A 19,194-nucleotide genomic window follows, 5' to 3' on the forward strand; every position below is an offset into this window, starting at 1 on the left:
GTACATTCGAACGGTTTACCAAAATGTATAATGACACATGTCCACGTTATGATGAGCTACATAATAGTTTCTTGGACCTAAAAATCCTTTCCATTCTGCTTACTCATCCTTTCCTCCTCACTGCCTCCTGGCAACCGCTGATTCTTTGTCTCCATAGTTATGCCTTTTCCAGAATGTTATACAATTGGAATCACATAGTCTGTAGCTTTTTCAGATGGTCCTCTTTCACTTAGTAATACACATTTAAGATTCCTCAGTGTCTACTCATGACTTGACAGCTCATTTTTCCTAGTGCTGAATGATGTTCCATTGTTTGGATATACTTAGCTTTTCAATCCGTTCACCTACTGAAGGGTATCTTGGTTGCTGTCAAGTTTTGGAAGTTATGAATACAGCTGCTACAAACGTCCGTGTGCAGGTGTTTGAGTGGACATACGTTTTACCTTTGGATAAATACCAAGGAGTGTGACCACTGGATCAGATGATAGACAGAGTGTGTTTAGTTTTGTAAGGAACTGCTAAACTGTTTCCACAGTGGTCTACCATTTTGCTTGGTTATACATTTTTGGCACGTTAACACTTCTATTCAATTTTCACCTGGATATACCTTGCTGGTTTGGCTTGGCCTGGCCTCTTCACATAGCTTACCTAGTACTCAGGGCAACTTTTGATCAAAAGACAATGCTTCAGATAGGAAATTTTCTTTATTTCATTAACAGTTGTTTCTCCACAGGTTCTGTTCTCCACTTCTGGAATGTCTATTATATAAGCATGTAGCTGACCCTCAGACAACATGTATTTGAACTGCATTAATCCATTACATGAGTGGTTTTTTTTTTTCAGTACTAAATACTGCAGTACTACATAATCCATGGTTGGCTGACTCAGGCGCAGAATCCCAGATATGGAGGCCACCTACAAAGTTGATTTTCAACTGCGTGGGGGTTGGTGCCCTGTTCCCCCACTGTTGTTTAAGGGCCAGCTGTGTTTCATTTACTGGGCATTTCTTTCTTTCTTTGGTCTTTTTCAGAGTTACAGGGAAGGTTCTCAAAGCAGTCTTTCTTGATTTGGTTTTTAATTTGAAAGTAAAATTTTGCATATTTTTCCAAACTTGTATATGAATTAACTTTTCAAATATTATTTAGAACATAAATTTGGAAATTTTACTAAGTCCCTGTTTTCAGGCTTTTAGCAACTCTCATAATAAAGACGCGATACCTTGTATTTTTCTTCATGTGTCTAGTAGTTTTTCTTTAGAGGGACCTACCTAGATCTAGTTGGGGATTGGAATTTGAAGTGGTTCTAGACAAGACTATGCAGATTATTTTCAAGCATATTGGTTCCAGGCCCACTTGTTTATGGTTTAGTTTCTAGGTGCGGGCATCCAGTTGGCCATGATTAATGCATGGGAAGGCTCTTGAGAGAAGTTTGCTGCTATGCTGGGCAACTTTGCTTTCAGGATTTATGGAGGCAGCTCAAGGAATGTCTGGAGGAATGTCTCCTTTCTCTAAGTGAGTGTACAGGTTAGGAATCTTCTGACCAGTGTCTCTGCTTTTATGTGCAAACCAAACATTGGGCTAAGTCTTGGCCAACTGATTTGCAAGCAGACGCTTGTGCAGTTCCCAGCATCACCAAAATTCCTTCCTGCCTGTGCCAACCTCACCCTAATGCATAGCCCTGGTGTCTATCATGGGGCTTAGAGTGGCTCTGCTGGGGCTGCACCCCCATCGGGCTTCCCAGGAATGCCCTTCCTTAGTCAATACACCCATTGATCTGCTTCCATCTGCACTTTGTATTGCAGAAATTCCTTATATGTTCTTGGTCAGAATTTGAAACAGAGAAGAGTTAAGTGGATGGTTTCAGATTATGATCTGTAAGCAAAGATCAGGGAACTACCGCTTTTGACAAGTCTGAATACAAAACTGATTTATTTACAGTGTCACCGCTAGGTGGTGCCACCAATTGGTGAAAACAAAGGTTGCTGTTGTGGGACAATCAAAACCCACTTGCAGCTAGGACCAGCAGTTTGTGAGCTTTTAGGGAGCTTGTGTGTACTTGTGCGTAAGTGTGTGTATACATAGCTCTTGGTGCATGAATTTGCTTCAATGCAATGTTGGTTTACACATGTTCACATGCATGCAAGTATATGCAGAGATTACGGTTGGGGGCACCTTCATATCACATCATGAAGCTGATGATATGAACTCCAAAAGGCTGCCCCATCAGCCATATGTATTGTCCGGAACTCTGGTCCCTCAGCTTGAAAGGCTGCCAGTGGAGTGTGCAGAAGCCCCAGCCTTAAGGGAGAAATACCAGTGACAACGCCACAGGAAAGCTTTTTCGGGGCAGGGAACACACAGTCACATATGCTGTAAGGTCATCTGTCCTGCAACCCCTCCAAGAAAGTCTCAGTCACTTGTAATATCTTGGAGGACCATGGTCTCGCTATCTCCTTGAGTACCCAAAGCTTCAAATCAAATGCCCACATTAGGATGGCATCTTCTGTCGAGATAGGGAGTGACTATGCACTTGAGAAAATAAATGTGGGGGTGGTGTTGGGGAAGCCCCGAAACCCCTTCCCCACCAAAGTCATCCGTATCAACACATCCTTTCCCTGTTATCACTATGGACGGTCCCCAGCTGATCTCAGACTCTCACTCAGGAGACCGGCCTTCACTCCAGGAATCTTGCTGCCTTGATTACATGCTGTCCAGAACAGCCCCTGAGGCTGGGGAAACTCAGACAAGACCCTTCCCTTCTCTGGCATCAGTTTCTCCAGCTCTCAGTGAGGGCTGGGGCCGCAGGGTTCCCAGGGGCCCTTTGTGCTGATGGGAGTTCTGCCAGTTGTAGGGCCCTGCCCTCCTCCCGGGGCTGGTATGCAGTGGGAGTCTCCTTGGAGAAGCTCCCAAGTAGGAGAAAGTTCTGCTTGCCTTCCTCCTCCTCCTTCCAGCAGACTTCCCTCCTTAACAGGCCCCCAGGGGAGGCAGCTGTCCTCCCGGGCCTCCAGAAGCAGCAGGAGGGAATGCTCACTTGAGCATCATTAAAAGTTCAAGTGGCTTCCTCCCTCCACCCTGCACCCCAGGGGGAGAACCCCAGGACTCATTAAACCCTCTGCCCCCAGAGTCCAATTTGGTTGAAGGGAATGTTTGATCTTTTCATCCAGAGGAGGTTTGCACTAAGGGTTTGGGGCCTCCCTGAGACAGTTCATCTCAGATCCAGGTCAGAGAGGGAGGGTCCCCAGAGGTCACCTCTTGCCCTGGCACTTTTCCAGAGGAGGAAACAGGCTGCAGGGAAGGGGTGTGTCCAAGGTCACCAGGAGGCGGGCTGCTGGAAGCATTTCTCTGGGTGGCAGAGAAGTGAGCGGGGGCGGGGTGGGGGCTCTCTGTGGAGGGTCCCCTGGGCACCCATGGTCTCAAGGTCGAGGTGCAGAGCTGTGGCTTTGGGGGGGACCCTGCAGCATGTGAGGAAGGACTGTAAGAACATCCTGACAAGCCCACAATGGGAGGGGCTGCCTGGAAAGATAGCAAGCAACCGTCCCTGGCCCCTCGGCCGTGTGGTGGGATGGATAAGTGCTTGTCTAGATGAACAGAGGGTTCTGGACTGCATGGGCAGAGGGATCTGCAACTGCTCAGGTCCTGCCTGCTCTGTGAATTCTCCCCCAGGCAGGAATGGAGTGTCTTGACTGTTGGGCGGGGAGCTTCGGATGGAGCGGGGAGCCTGCCGTGTATGGGCAGTTGAGCCTATTGACTGGGAGCCAGGAGACTGACCCTGGGGCCTGGCCTCCCTGACCTCAGCGGCCAGCTTCCTGCCTCCTGCAGCCCTACACTGACACCCAGCTCCCAGACCCAGCAGGACTGAGGCTGCAGAGACAGTTGTTCAGCTTTCCTGCCTGCCGGGCTGGCCTGAGCTCCTGAAGTGTGAGACTACTGCAGGACAGAATGTGACTCAGCCCCCGCGGCCTCTGTGGGCTGTGGGACAGGGAGCCACGGTCTCCCAGATGACGCTCGGTCCCCCCAAGTCATCTGGTCCAAACTCCACTGCCTTAATGTTGGTGGCTTCCCTGGTGGCTTGGGTGGTATAGAATCTGCCTGAAATGCGAGAGACCCAGGTTTGATCCCTGGGTTGGGAAGATCCCCTGGAGAAGGGAATGGCAACCCACTCCAGGATTCTTGCCTGAATAATTCCATGAACAGAGGAAACTGGCGGGCTACCGTCCTTGGGGTCGCAGAGTCAGATACGACTGAGTGACTTTCACTCACTCACTCAATATCAGTGGCAAACATGTGTCCAGACCTGGTTTAAGTGCCTTATAAACACTAATTCCTTAAATCCTCAGAAAACCTTACTAGGAAATATACTCTAATGAACCCTTTTACACATGAGGAAACTGAGGCAGAGAGCATGGGAAACTTGTGCAGTCACAGGGCTGATGAGCCACGTGGTTCTAGAACCCACGATCTTAGTTAGTGTGCTGTGCTGTCTCTAAGAGAGGAGGGCCCTGAGGCCCAGGGAGGGGACCGGGCTGGCCCAGTCACCCGGCTAGGTGGCAGGGATGGAGGCCCAGGCTCTTATCTCTAGCCTCTGGGCTCTCCCCCCGCCCCGAGGCCCCTCCTTCCAGCTCCTCTCTCCCCACCTAGCCTCACTTGGGCCTCCCCAGAGTTAACAGTCGCCGGGCCTCCCCTCAGCTGGCAGCTGCAACCCAAAGAGGCTGCACCCACATTCCCTGGCTGCTCTCCAACCCACAGGAGCTGAGAAAACAGTCCAGTGACTGCGAGGGCTGAGCAGAGGCTGCTGAAGGGGAGGAAGCAGTGAGGAGCCGCCACGCAGAGGCCCCTGTCAGCTCCCAGATGCTGGAGCTTCTGCAGCGCACGACCCTCGTGGGCTTGATCGTAGGCGCGGCGGCGGCCTTGCTGCTGCTGCTGCTGCTGGCCGCCTGCCTGTACTCCAGACAGGAGGAGCCCGATGTGGAGAGGAACCGCCCCGCCGCCAGGAGGAACCGCATCAGGTGGGCCCGGCCGTGGATCTCCTCAGGCCGGGGCCACCTGGGACACTTGCACCATTTCCGTCATGCTGGCCACGTGTCTCACATGCCCCATGCAAACCTCCACCATCACCATCACCACCTCGCCCACCACCATGCCCACCATCACGCCACCCACCACGCCGCCCGTGCCCACCGAGGCCGCCACTGATGCCCGTGCAGGGCAGCCACTGCCTGCCCTGCCGTCGCCAGACGAGTGGACCTGCCGACGCTCCCACGCAGCAGTGCGCCCTCTGCAATGAACACCGGGTCCTGCTTGGGCTTCGTCTACCTACTACGCCCGGTGTGCTGCGGAGGAGAGCGGAGGAGCGCCAGGGCTGGCCCTGCACACACAGGAGGGGGACGGGGCTGAGCGCAGGCGGTGCTGGTGGTCCTTCGGGGACAGACACCACCTTGTGACCTTAACTCCCAAGGGGCACCAGAATGGACCGCCCGTCCGGTTGGTGCAGGCGTGCTGGTGTGTGCGGATGGGCAGGTGTGCCCTGCTCTCTCTCAATGACCAGGCCTCTGGCTGGCAAGGTAGCTGGGAGGGGCCCTGGCAATGCCCCTGTGTCTGAAGGAGGTCGTGAGGCTGCACAGTCAAGTCAGTGGTGCCTTAATCCAAGAAAATAAAAACCATTAAGAAGCTTTGTGAAGAGGCTCTTGATTGTAACTCAAGTGGGAGGGAGGGAGCGGCCAGGCCTATTCCTGCCTTTCCCTGGACCTCCCTCTCTGATGGGAAGTGAATGTCTGAGTGGGCCCTGCAGTGGGGGAGACTGGACGGCTCTGCTGGGCTCCGTGGACAGTAGGTGAGAAGGCCTGGGGCCCGAGCTCTGATGGGGGGCATGGTTAGGGTTTGCAGGCAGCCCTGCACAGAGATGGCTCTCTGTGTACCGGTGGGGCTTGGAGAGAAGGAGCGAGGCCATCCAGGCTGGCCCCCAGGGGTCTTTCCGGTCCACCTCTAGGGCAGACTATGCTCTGGGCCTGCAGAAGCCCCCTGCGTGGCTGTGCTGAATGAACGTTTCTTTGGTAAACTGGTCAGGGTTTCTTATCCAGGTGTTGAGTCTCAGCCAGCCTGACCCCACCGATGCGTGTGTGTGTGTGTGTGTGTGTGTGTGTGCGTGTGTGTGTGGTTGGCTGGAGTCTGTGTGTGGCTGTGAGTTTAGGAGGGAGAAGGTGGTGCTGGGTGGCCCTGGGAGAGGGCTTGCTCCTCGGAGTCTCAGTTTCCCCTTCCCTAAGATGAGATAGGTGACAGACGCTTCTTGCCAAAGCCTGTTCCCAGCTACCCCAGAGCAGCTGACAGGATTTTGCAGCCAGGACGGAAATCCAGTTCTGAGGCCTTCAGTGAGGAAGGAAGTCCTGTGAACTGGGGTGGAAAGGGAAGGGGGAGAGGCTTGAGGGCCAGGCGAGGTGGTGGGGAGGGGCCGGAGAATAGGCCATAAAGTCAGGGGCCTGGTGACTGACTCACTGGAACAGAATGTCCTGTTTCTTTTCTATTCCCCGGTGATTCTCTACGAGGCCTGGGGTGGGAGGCGGGGAGAGGGAGGCAAATTCACTGATAGCAAGGCCAGATTTCAGGCTTGGGAAAGAGGATCCAGGGTCTATAGCACTCTTTGCATCAGCCTCCCCTCCCTTACCCTGTGGTTGCTCTTAGCTCATCCCTGATCTGGATTCCTGCCACAACCCCTCTAAGTCTGCGCACCTCCAGCCCTGCCACTTTGCGAAGCCTCTTCACACTGCAGCCTGCTCATTGCCCTTGGGACCAAGTCTCTGCCTCTTGGTTGGCCACCCAAGGCCCCGGTCTGATTCCTGCCTCCCCCCGTTCCTTTTGTCCTGTCCACGCTGCTCCAGTCCTCAGGCTCAGAAAACATCTTGCACGTTCCCCTCTCTGTCTTTGCCCAAGAAGGATTTGTCATTCACTCCTATGGGTTTCTCATTTATTATTATTGTTATTGTTGTTGTCATTTCTGCCGATGCACTCAAATCTCTTTCCGTAGAGATTCAAAGGCCCCTGTCCTCCTAGATTGGAGAACTCTTGAGGGCCCCCCCATGCCCAAGTGTGGAATCAGCTCACATGACAGATGCTCGAGAAAGGTTTCCAGGGCTTCATGCTTTCTGGAAAAAGTAAATGTACTTGGAATCATCACTACCAGAAGCTTAGGGCTTGAGGGCTTCCAATTTTACTAGTGGGAGATTGCAGGGATTAGTCCTTTAAGTTTCTAGGGCCTTGCTGAGAGAGCTCCTGCTTTATTACCCCATCTGCTCAGTGTTGGGGTGTGTGGAGGTCGATAGCCCGCCAGCCTGGACCTCCCTCATCCCTCTGCAGAGCCCGATGTGAACCTTGGATGGCCTGCTTTTCCTATATGTGGCCTCGAGCATCCTCTGGGAGAGCCAGGAGGCTTGCCATCACCTTCCCCTTCTTAATGTAAGTGGAATCTATGGAGGACTTCTCTGGTGGTTCAGAGGTTAAAACTCCATGCTTCCACTGCAGAGGGTGCTGGTTTAATCCCTAATGGGTAACTAATATCCCACATGCCATGTGATAAGGCCTATATATATATATATATATATATATGGTTATGTGTGTTTGTGTGCATGTATATGTATGTATATGTATATATATGGAATGTATGGGCCATGCTCTTTTCTCTGACCAGTTGACAGTGATGGATGCTGGGAGGACAGATGTATGTCTAAGTGGTAGACATCTTTCAGAGCCCTGTTGTGTCTGGAGCTCATGGGTAGGGGCTGTCTGTCATAAGATTACAAAATCCACAAGAAAAGAAAATATCTGGAGAAACCCTTAGGACAAGCAGTCCCCCTGGTGCCCTCCACCTCCCAAAGTGATTGGCTGACATTGATAATTCATTGATAACAGTTCACTGATAATCTGAAACCACAGGGCCCACAGAGTGGTTCACCATATTTCCTGCCCCCTGCTTCTGGTCACTCCAGTTAATACAAGTAATTCAAGATGTCCAGCTTCCTCATGCAGCCCCAGCTGGCTCTGGGCTCCTCCTGTGTGGGTTGTCCAGTTATCTTAGAAAGGGGAAGAGAGAGAACTTGGCAGAGTATCATTTACTCCAAATAGTCACTCTCCCATTCTGCGCATAAGCAATTTCCTAACACTAGAACCAAAGAAAGTTCACTGGGCATTGGAGAAATTGAAAAGGATCCAGGCTATGTGGCCCTGGGCTAGCCCTTGGCCGTCTCTGGGTCTTCACACTCTGATCAGTAAATGTATAGAAGGAGACGACTGCCCTGTGGAGTGGTGGTATCTGGAGAGAGGTCTGAACTAGGAGGAAAGGGAGGGAAGTCCCTCCTTGGCTATTTGGTGCTCTAGTTATCACTATTAATAGCAATGGTCCATGGGCTATGACTATCTCTAAAATAGAGAAAATGTTACTTCACAGCGTTGCTGGAACCATTATATGAGATAGTGCCTGGCTGTGTCTAATACCTGGAATTATTGTCTGTAATGACACCCTTTCTCAGGGTTTGGATGAAATCGGGTTAATAATTCAGCCTCCTTTCTGGAAGTGGTGGTGGTCTCAGGAGGTGCTGGTCATGGGAGGGCTGTGATCAAGTGAGGATGGGAGATGGAGTGGCCTGGACAGGGCTCACCCCCACTCCCCCGCCCAGTGAAGAAGAAACGCTGGCAGGAGGCCGGGCTGGAGTGGCATGGGTGTGCGTGGGGGGTGGGGTGAGTGCAGTCACCAAGGGGGCCGGCAGCTGTGCGGGTCCTGGGCCCTCACTCACAATTGGAGGAAGGAGTTCAGGAAGTGCTCACAGCCGCTCAGACATCTCAGAGCCTCGTCCCAGGCAGCACCAAGGCCGAGGCACCCAGGGATGAGCGTGCCATGGCCTGGGCCCTGGGGTGGTCATCAGGTCAGGAGGCCCCGGCACTGCGTACAGCCATAGCTGCCCCTCTGCCAGCCCGGGGTAAGTTTTCACAGCAGCTGAGTGTGAGCAGCGGGCACGAGCAGGCAGCAAGGGGGGGCTGGGGGGTGGGGCTGGAGCAGAGAATGGGACTAAGGAGCCCACAGGCGTTCTGACGGGCTCAGGGATCCCACCCGGAGAGTGACCTGCCCCATCTAAACAGCACTCTCCCAGTACGTGCGGAAAAGGAGGCCAACGAGACAGGCGCTCGTGGTGACCCTGCATCTGACTCAGAGTTGATGTTGCCTCCTCCCCTCCTTCGTCCCAGCCCTCAGCACAGGGCCAGAGGTTCAAGAGTCAGCAGTGGGGCTGATTCAAAGACTGATCCAAGGTTCCTCCAAGGGAGGAGTCTGGGCCCATCCCGGACCCACAGGAGGGGGAGTGTCTTGTCTTTTGTCCGAGTGTACAAACACTCCTGAAATCCGTGGCCGTCACCAGAGGGCTGAGTGGGGCTCCCTCTGAACAAAGTCTGCGCTCTCGTTCCAGCTCCTGCATCCAAGGAGTCTTGAGCTTATGTTTTTCAGGACAGCGCTTCTTCCAGAGCTGCCAGTGGAGTTGCCCACGGCTCTTGGAAGCCTGGCCCAAGGCTGAGAAAAGTGACAGAGGCCACTAAAGTCGGAGTAGAGCCATGTGGGGTGCCCAACGGCCCAGAGCGGGTACCAGCCAGGGCCTCAGACCAGTATCTCCTTAGAAGACCACAGGGAGAGCAGCCGGAGGAGCAAGCCATCACCAGCAGCTCCTCGCTTCGGATGGGGAGCGAGTGAGGTCCAAAACACACCCTGGGCTGCTCAGTGGTCCGTGGCCACACAGGGCCATGGAAGCAGCAGTGATCGGAATGGTGGCTGTGCTCTTCGTGGTCACCGTGGCCATCACCTGCGTCCTCTGCTGCTTCAGCTGTGACTCAAGGAGCCAGGATCCTCAGGGGGCCCCGCGCCCCAGCTTCACAGTGGCCACTTTTCGCCAGGAGGCTTCCCTCTTCACTGGGCCAGGTCGCCATGCTCAGCCAGTGGCAGGTGCCCGGGACTTCTGGACCTTCATGTGAAATCTACCAGCCCCCAGGATTTGCTCTTGTTGTTTAGGCGCTCAGTCCTGTCCAACTCTTTGTGACCCCATGGACGGTAGCCTGCCAGGTTCCTCTGTCCATGGAATTCTCCAGGCAAGAATACTGGAACAGGTAGCTATTCCCTTCTCCAGGGGATCTTCTTGACCCAGGGATTGAACCCAAGTCTCCTGTATTAGCAGGTGGATTCTTTACCACTGAGCCACCTGGAAAGCCCAGGATTTGCTCTGCTGTGGGTCAGACTCCTCTTCCCCCAGCAAGCCTTCTCTGGTGACCCACTCCTCCAGCCTGGCATTTCTGTCCTGTCCAGCCTGTATCCAGCAGACTCCTGACTCATCCTATTCCGGTTGGCCATGCCCTCCAGCCTGGGAGATCTACGGTGATGGGACCAGTAGGAGTCAGCTCTGACCCCCGAGAGCTCAGCCGGACCCTACCCACAGGGTGGGGCTTACGAGAGGTCGAGAGTGAGTGACCAGGCAATATTGGATGGCATGGTGGGCCAGCTCTTCTGATCTACAAGAGGCAGTGAAATATCACTGGACTTTATTGTGAACAGAGTGTTGGTTATCTCAAGATGTCCCAGGATGCCTATGATGCCTCTGGTTCGATTGCCACGAGAGGAAGCAGCGCCCTCAAGTGGACAGTTTCAGAAACCACTTTTTGTCTATTCCAAGAGAGTCATTCTGCTACCTGCCTGCACACATATTGCAGAGCCCACTTCTGAGACCTGCCTCCTACCTGTTACCTGAAATCCGCCCTGAAATTCTGAAACCAAAGGGCTGCTTCCTGGGAACTGGAAGAATTCATTTTACAATTGAAAATGCATATCCTTTTATGGGTCTCCCAAGAATCAGGGTTGGGAAACCACAAAAGGAAACAGAAAAGAAAAAGAGTCACAGAAAGTACCAGACGTTTTATTAATAGGAAAGCCAGAAAGAAGACTTTGAAATGTATTTGCATGAGACTTTATTCCTATATTCTTATGGGTCACTTCTATTCTTAGAGACTGTGACTTGCGTCACCCAGGAATGACTGAAAAATCACCAACTGAAAGGTAATTTCGAATAAGTTAAAATGTTATATTATATCGACAGTATGTAACAAAGCTCTTGTTTGCATCACAAATAAAGAGATGTTCTGTTTTTATTTACAGAAGAGCTGTTTTCTCTGTACCCATGAAATGCATGCCAGACCATATTTAGCAAACGGTTTGAAGGATGCAGAATTCTGAGTCTCCTGACTCATGTCTCCATCCAGCACTGAAGGAATGACTCTCCCAGGACCTGCCGTTGAAGGGGGCAGGACTGACCCAGAGAGGAGGTCTGGCCCCTGAGGGGGCCTGGATGGGCCACCCTGGCCATGTGGCTGCCATAGAAGGACTCGCAGAGAGAGATGCTTGGGGCTGTGAAAGTGCAGAGGTGTAAGGAGCCAGGGAGAGAGTCAGGCTGGTGGAGAGGGGTGAGTCTGGGGAGGGGAGAGGCACAGCAGAGGGAAGGCCCGGAGTGCCTGAGGACCCTGTGTCGGTCTCTCTGGACCCCAGAGCCCGCAAGCAGAGCCTTCAAAGATGCACGTGGAGTGCGGCAGGGAGGCCCCAGAGGACCTCAGCTGAGCGGAGTGAACTGTTCAGTTCACGTTCTCTGAATGCGAAGCCCAGACGGAGTTGTGGGGTGTGAGATGTTTATAGGAATCAACAGCCATGAGGGGAAGGAGGGGGAAGCAGGATTAGATAGAGGAAGGAGTTAAAGATGATGCAGGCCCTTAATACCCCCCATCTTTGCTCTTCTCTGAGAGCCCCCGCCGCCTGAGGTTCGGCCTCAGGCAAAGTGGCTCCTGGCACAGGCTGGCCCTGAAGTCCTTCCGTGGAGGCGTCCTGTGAGCACCTCTCCACGGGAGCTCAGCAGCGGCCTGTTCTCAGAGCCGGGTGAGCATGTCCAGGCAGAGAGAAATACCGGGCTCCGGAGCTCCAGGTGGGCACAGCTGGTGGTACAAGGTCTGGGAGGAGACAAGAGAGTGGGCCTCAGCCTCTCTCTGTCCTCAAGCAGAGTTAGCTCTGCTGTAGGCCCAGCACCTTCAGCCAGACCCAAGTGTCAGGACCCCCGGTCCAGGGCTTTGCCTCTGTGTGGTGTGGTCACATTCTTCCCTGAGTCTGTGGAGGAAGGTCTGTAGGCTGGACTCAGCCCTGAGAACAAGCAACGGCGAGGGGGCAGCCTCGCTCTGCGGGCGAGCAGTCTGTCAAGTCCCAGGCTCTCATTGGCTCACTCACTCATCTACCCACCTACCCACCCATCTGTCCATCTGTCCACTTACTCCACCTACTTGCTGAGCCTTACTTCCTCGCCGACTCATGCATTCATTCATTCATTCCATCACCCATTCACTCCTCCATTCAAAAAACACTGGCTGAGCACCGACTGTGTACCAGGCGCCACCCAGAGAACATAAAAGTCACCAAGACCCAGTTCCAGCAACCAATGAACACCCAATTTAGTCATCTAGACAAGGGTGCTCAGGGAAGAGAGGGCTGGGAGTCCCCGGGGAACCCGGGAGGAGGTGACCTTTGAGTTGGACTTGAAGAAAAGTAGGCACTTCAACAAGAAGAGCTTGGGAGAGGGTCCCCCAGAGGGACTGGCAGGATTGGAGATTCGGAGAATGTGTGCGGCAGGGCGTAGGGGGTCAGATAGAGTGGGGGCCAGGAGATGAAACACAGCCAGGTCCTGCGGGAACCCCTTCTTGCCACACTTGGCCAGTATGTTTCCGGGCAAGTGAAGGCAATGAAGAGGCAGCCTGGCTTGTCGGTCTGGGCAGGAGCCGTCTTCCCCAGCACACACACATGGGCACAGCTGTTGCTACAGGGGAGCGGTGGCTTCTGCAGTGGGAGCTGGAGGAAAGGTCCTGGGAGACTCGGGGAGTGGCCAGCACTGCGTGGAGGTGGAGCCAAGGGTTAGGGAGAGGATGTCCTAGGAATGCAGGGCATTTGAGAAAGGCAGGCAGTCAAGGCCAGCACCCTGGAGCAGGCTGACAAAAGGGAGATGGGACCAGGAGGAGCAGCTAGAGAAGGGGCAGGAAGGTTGGGAGTAGGGTTCCAGATTTAGCAAATAAAAATACAGGGCATCTGGTTAATTTTAATTTCAGGTAGACAACAAATAATTTTTAGTATACATACGTCCCAGGCAGTATTGGGGACATACTTACACTAAAACATTACTCGTTGTCTCTCTGAGGTTCAAATTGAACTGGGGTGTCAGTATTTTATCTGGCAATCCTACGAGGGAGGGAGTGGTTCTCAGAGAGGGGGGTTAACTGGTTGAAGCATCAGGGAGGTGAAGGCCCGGAAGAGGCCTCAGATTTTGCAATGGACTGTTGACAATGACCTTGGTGAGAAAAGCTTGAGTGGCGTGCAGGGAGCAGCCCTATGGGCGGTATGCAAGTGCACACGTGTCCGCAGTGTGTGTGTGTGTTCTCACGTGTGCGTGCTCAGGGGCAGTGACGTCAGTGGGAGCTGAGTCAGCAGAGGATAAGGACTGAAGATAATCTGAAGGGAAGAAGAGCGATGTATTGTGGCCAGAGGGGCATGACCTTGAAGGAGAGTTTATTATTGGCGTTTTTAAGCAGGGGAGGGAGGTTGAACATGTGAAGAGCTGAAGGAGAAGGATTGCAGAGGGAGATAGTGACAATTGTCAGCAAGGAGGAGCCCCACGGAAGGAGTGGGGTGGGAGTCAAGGAGTCAGGCAAGTGGGGGCGAGGGAATGCTGCTGGAAAAGATGCTCGAGAGTACAGTAAACGCTCATGTTGTGTGTGGGGGGAGGGGGAGGAGGGGGAGGAGGGCATCACACCAGATGGTCTGTTTACTCAGTGAAGCAGGAGCATCTGCTCAGAGATGGGTCTGGGGAGCTGAGGTCAAGGAGAGCCTGGACTGATGACCCACAGCAGACAGGAGCAGCCGTCCTGCTGTTCTCACGTGTGGAGTGCGTGTGTGGCATCTATGTGTGTATGTTGTATGGTGTGAGTGTGCATGCCGTGTGGTGTGTATGTTCATGTGTGCATGTTGTGTGGTGTGTATTTATGTTGTGGTGTGTGTTGGCCTGAAGTGCTCTGCCCTTCCACCCAGGGCAGCCAATTGTGTAAGATGGGGGTGCGGAACTCTGTAACAGGCCAGCACAGAGCACCTCTGGAGACGGAGGAGATGGCAGTGTAAAGACAGAAGCTAAAGCTGGTACCAAGAGGCTGGCAAGGCTGGGAGTGTTTACTTGGTGGCAGCGAGGGAAGGGGCTGCTCAAGGTCACCTGGAAAGCTGGGCAGAGCTGCATTGGAACCCCCCTCTCTCAGGCTCCAAATGCAGTGTTCTCTCTGCTCATTCAGTTACTTGTGATTGTTGTTCAGTTGCTCTGTCGTGTCTGACATTTTGCAGCCTCATGGACTGCAGCATGCCAGGCTTCTCTGTCCTTCACTATCTCCCGGCACTTGGTCAAACTCAGGTTCATTGAGTCGGTGATGCCATCCAGCCATCTCATCCTCTGTGGCCCCCTCTCCTCCTGCCTTCAGTCTTTCCCTGCATCAGGGTCTTTTCCAATGAGTTGGCTCTTGGCATCAGGTACACTGCAGCATCAGTCCTCCCAATGAACATTCAGGGTTGATTTCCTTTAGGGTTGACTGGTTTGATCTCCTTGCTGTCCAAGGGACTCTCAAGAGTCTTCTCCAGCACCACAGTTCAAAAGCATCAGTTCTTCAGTGCTCAGCCTTCTTCATGGCCCAACCTTCACATCCATACATGATTAATGGAAAAACCATAGATTTGACTCTATCGACTTTTGTTGAAAGAGTGATAACTCTGCTTTTTTAATATGGTGTCTGGGTTTGTCACAGCTTTCCTTCCAAGGAGCAAGTGTCTTTTAATTTCATGGCTGCAGTCACAGTCTGCAGTGATTTTTTCCTATTTATTGGACTCTTACTGGGTACCAGGCATTATGCTTTTTATTCAACCTCTCTTCGATGCTCACTGTGATCCCATCACAGTAAACGCTGTGATGAGCATCTTTCCCAGCAGCATTCCCCACCGTCTCCATTTTACAGTTGAGGGACCTGAGTCCCCACTGTGGGGTGCTCCCGAACAGTGCCTCCCAGCGCTGCTGGAACCTGCAGGCAGAAAGCTAACCTGCCCTCTCTGTAAATGGGACCGGAATTCTCAGCTGACCCATCTCATATCTTCAGGATGAAGGGAAGGCAGGAACACCAGGGATTGGATTTACCCTGGATTTTCCTGGACAAAAGCCTTGCACGCACATGCCCCACCTGGATCTGTCTTTGGAGGATGCAGTCCTTGCCGTATACACTTTAAAGGGGCAGCCCATGAAACCTCACCCCAGATAACTCTGCGGAAGGTTGGACTTCCAGGTTAACCGCCCGCAGCCCCGGGCTGTCCCGCCGTGGCCTCCCTGCCCTATGGACGGTGCCGCTCCGCGCCCAGGTCCGCCCCAGGACGAAGGGGCAGAGAACCCGCTCTGCGCCGCCCAGCTCCGTCTGCGCTCTGCCCCCACCTCTCACTAGCTGGGCTCCAGCCAGGGGTAGAGGAGGTGGGAGTCTTGCCCCCTTGTCCAGAGGTTATGCTAGAGAGAGGGAAGAGCCTGGAAGCCCAGCTGTCAGGAGCCCCCGCCCTTCCTCCCCCATCCCGGCCGCCACCAGCCTGGTGCTTCTCTCTGGAACACACTGGATTCTGGAATCAAGAGTCCCTGAAATAACATGTTTTCCGGAAAAGTACCTTCCTTAAAGGAAACCACTTGTTCCAAGGAGCTGAAAAGGGTCATTGTGCGCTGCCAATCCCTGCTCCCCTCAGGACATGAGACTTGAAAAGACAGACACGGCTACACGCACACGCTCACACACACACACACTCAGATGCATTCATCCCGTGCATTTGTAAGAGTGAACGTTAGGCATGGGCTCAAATACCGATCAGAGGAGGCTGGTGGGGCAAACCCTAGCAGAGACAGAACATCAGACACTAGGCAGGTGTAAAAACAATGGGGTAAATTTAAACCCATTACCATGAAAGGGCATTTATCATACATCAGTAAGTAAAAAGAAGAGGGAATTAGAGAACTAGAAATGTGCCCTGTGGTAAAATTCAATTTCTGTTAAAATACACTTGGATGCAAAGAAGAATGTCTGGATAGCGCCATGCCCAGGTGTTAACTAGTGATTGTCTCCGGTTGGGTGGGGCTGTTTGTGTGGTTCAGGTCTTTCCTTTTTGTCTATCTGTATTTCCTGTGATCAGTGGTTTGCTTTTGAATAAGGAAAAGCATGAAATCAACAAAGGAAAAGAACAAAATTAACTTTTCTAAGTTAAAAAGTGAACCAACTTCAATCTGAGAAGGAGATATAAAAACCCAGTCAAACACAGACATGTAATGGTGACAAATTCTCAGGACAGACAGACACACAGACACATTCTGCCTAATTCACATGGTTGAGGTAGACAAGGCGGAGGAGTAGGGGGATGGTTATTAAGTTTCTAGAAAACTCTGGGATCTGGATGTGAGGGTGACTCCAGGAACTTCAGGGACTGAGGGGGGCATTTAGGTGGGTTTGGGAGGCTAGTGGGAGCATCCTGGGAGTCAGCCAAGCCTTGGCTAGACACCTACCTACCTTCTGCTTCCTGAGACAGCACGTGGATCCTGATCCCAGGTCCCCAGTTTAGGCAAGACTAAGAACTTGCTAAGGCAGCTCACCACCCCTGCCCCCTTCCTGGCTCCTCCCCACCTTGCTGCCTAGGGAGATAAGAGGGCCCACTGCTTGGAGGGGCTGCCCCTGTTGTTCTATTGCCCAGTCGAGTCTGACTCTGTGATCCCATGGACTGCAGCATGCCAGGCTTCCCTGTCCTTCACCATCTCCTGGAGTTTGCTCAGACTCATGTCCATTGAGTTGATGATGCCATCCAGCCATCTCATCCTCTGTTGCCCCCTTCTCCTCCTGCCCTCAGCATCAAAGTCTTTTCCAAAGAGTTGGCTCTTTGCATCAGATGGCCACAGTATTGGAGCTTCAGCTTCAGCATCAGTCCTTCCAATGAATATTGAGGGTTTGTTTTCCTTTAGGATTGACTGGTTTGATCTCCTTGCTCATATACCTGGAAAAGGGAATTACAGTTGCTGGTGGAATTACAGTTGCTAATCAGTTGCCCTTAAAATAAGATTATCCTGAGTTATCCACATGGGCCCAGTGAAATCAAAATGGTCTTTAACTGTGGAAGAGGGAAGTCCGAGAATCAGGTCAGAATGATGTAATATGAAAAAGACCCCAAAATGGAAGGGGACCACCAGTTAAGGAATGAGGACAGCCTCTAGAAGTTGGAAGGAAAAGACAAGAAAACAGACTCCCTCCTAGAGTCCCAAGTGTTGCAGGAATGAGGGTGGGGTGAGAGAGGATGGTCACATTCCAGGTCACGTCCGACCGAGTCCCTGGGATGGCTGTCAAATGTGGTTTCTTGGTTTCATGCAGGAAAGCATTCAAGAGCAAGCCATAGTAATGAGAAAGAAGATTTATTCAGGGAAGAAACACACTCCATAGACAGAGTGTGGGCCCCCTGGGAAGGGAAGAGAGGCACCAGGGTATCGGGTTGTCATTTTTTATAGTGTGGGTAATTATATCGGCTGGGCTTCCCAGGTGGCGCTAGTGGTAAAGAACACGCTGGCCAAGGCAGGAGAGACTCAGGTTTGATCCCTGGGTCGGGAAGATCCCCTGAAGAAAGGGATGGCAACCCGCTCCAGTATTCTTGCCTAGAGAGTCCTGTGGACAGAGGAGCCTGGAGGGCTGCTGTCCATAGGGTCACACAGAGTCGGACACGATTGACGCGACTTAGCATGCATGCGTGCATTGGAGAAGGAAAGGCAACCCACTCCAGTGTTCTTGCCTGGAGAATCCCAGGGACAGGGGAACCTGGTGGGCTGCCGTCTATGGGGTCGCACAGAGTTGGACACGACGGAAGCGACTTAGGAGCAGCAGCAGCAACTGAGCATGCAGGCAATTACACAGACTAGCGAGTGGGAGGAGTATTCCAGCTATTTTGGGGAAGGGGTGGGGGTTTCCAGGAATTGGGTCAGTGCCCACTTCCTGAACTTCTGTAGTCGTCCTTGGAACCATCATGGTGTCTGGGGTGTGCCGGTATGTTACAGCCAGCGTACTGAGGCTCAGGGTCAAGTCCACCATCTTGGAGCTATAGTTGAGGTCCTTCTTTTGCCCTGCTGCCTTCCTGTCTCACAAGTATTAGAGCTGAAGAAGGCTGTGGGGCTCCAGGCATAGATGGAATGGACTACTTTAGGGAAAAGGATGAGAAGACAGAAATCATCCTTCTCAAATGAGTGGAGTGAGAGGGACAACGTGGTGACTGACACGTTGTGCTAGGTATTATGTGATGTCCATCTCCAGGAATCCCACTCCTATCCGGCAGGAACAGCAAAGTATGCAAACAAGTACAATCAACAGAGAAATATAGTAATATAAGTGAGGGATTGAAAGTCACTCAGTCGTGCCTGTCTCTTTGCAACCCCGTGGATTGTGCCCACCAGGTTGCTCTGTCCATGGGATTCTCCAGGCAAGAATACTGGAGTGGGTTGCTATTTCCTTCTTCAGGGGATCTTCCCGACCCAGGGATTGAACCTGGGTCTCCTGCATTGCAGGCAGATTATTTACCACCTGAGCCACCAGGAAAGCCTATGTTGATATAAACAAACCCAAAAAATGGAATAATAGTCATTACAAAATGTACTGACTTGGAAACTGCCTATTATAAATAGAGAAATAAAAGTAAGTTATAGAAGGGCCTTATAAGAAGAAAAGGGGAGCAAAGAAACAAATATCCTTTCTTCTTAAGGGGAAAAAACCAAATAGCTCCTAAATTACACATATGTTTGTATGTTTGTATAAACACAAAGAAAAGTCTGGAAGGATATGATTACCACTGGGAATAGACTTGGAGGGAGAAGGAAACACTGTTTACTTAACAGTCTTCTGGGTTGTTTGAACTTGTTTTAACAAGCCTGTCTTGTTTTTCATTCCACGTAACATTATTTTTTAAAAAGATAATACAAAGGTTAAGAAAAGCAAACTTAACTCTGATTCTTGTTATTTGCAAAAAGAGCTCTCTGGGCAGAGGAATGGTGGGGCTCCACTTAGCAGGAACACT

At 52.2% G+C, this 19,194-nt stretch overlaps 2 protein-coding genes across 4 annotated transcripts; both read left to right on the forward strand.

The window, feature by feature from the left end:
* The first annotated feature begins 4,673 nt into the window (after nt 1–4,673).
* HRCT1 (histidine rich carboxyl terminus 1) lies at nt 4,674–5,668 on the forward strand. The gene has a single exon (XM_061132293.1). It carries the CDS (start codon nt 4,848–4,850, stop codon nt 5,190–5,192), a length of 345 nt encoding a protein of 114 aa, XP_060988276.1. The 5' UTR covers nt 4,674–4,847; the 3' UTR covers nt 5,193–5,668.
* A 94-nt stretch (nt 5,669–5,762) lies between these two features.
* On the forward strand, nt 5,763–11,168 carry SPAAR (small regulatory polypeptide of amino acid response). 3 transcript variants are annotated; one of them, XM_061132376.1, is made up of 2 exons: nt 5,763–5,829; nt 9,446–11,168. In XM_061132376.1, the coding sequence occupies exon 2, from the start codon at nt 9,774–9,776 to the stop codon at nt 9,999–10,001; it is 228 nt and encodes a 75-aa protein (XP_060988359.1). In that variant the 5' UTR covers nt 5,763–5,829; nt 9,446–9,773; the 3' UTR covers nt 10,002–11,168. The 3 variants fall into 3 exon arrangements, 2 of the variants coding, with proteins under 2 accessions (XP_060988359.1, XP_060988360.1); XM_061132377.1 differs by having other exon boundaries at nt 5,806–5,829; nt 9,484–11,168; XR_009691075.1 differs by lacking the exon at nt 5,763–5,829 and adding an exon at nt 6,681–8,962 and having other exon boundaries at nt 9,446–9,757.
* The last annotated feature ends 8,026 nt before the right edge of the window (nt 11,169–19,194 follow it).

Source organism: Dama dama, chromosome 29 (assembly GCF_033118175.1).
Source record: "Dama dama isolate Ldn47 chromosome 29, ASM3311817v1, whole genome shotgun sequence".
Classification (NCBI taxonomy): domain Eukaryota; kingdom Metazoa; phylum Chordata; class Mammalia; order Artiodactyla; family Cervidae; genus Dama; species Dama dama.

Excerpts from the sequence above, each read along its gene's own strand:
- HRCT1 (XM_061132293.1), top strand. The coding sequence starts at position 4,848 with ATGCTGGAGCTTCTGCAGCGCACGACCCTCGTGGGCTTGATCGTAGGC.
- SPAAR (XM_061132376.1), top strand. The coding sequence starts at position 9,774 with ATGGAAGCAGCAGTGATCGGAATGGTGGCTGTGCTCTTCGTGGTCACC.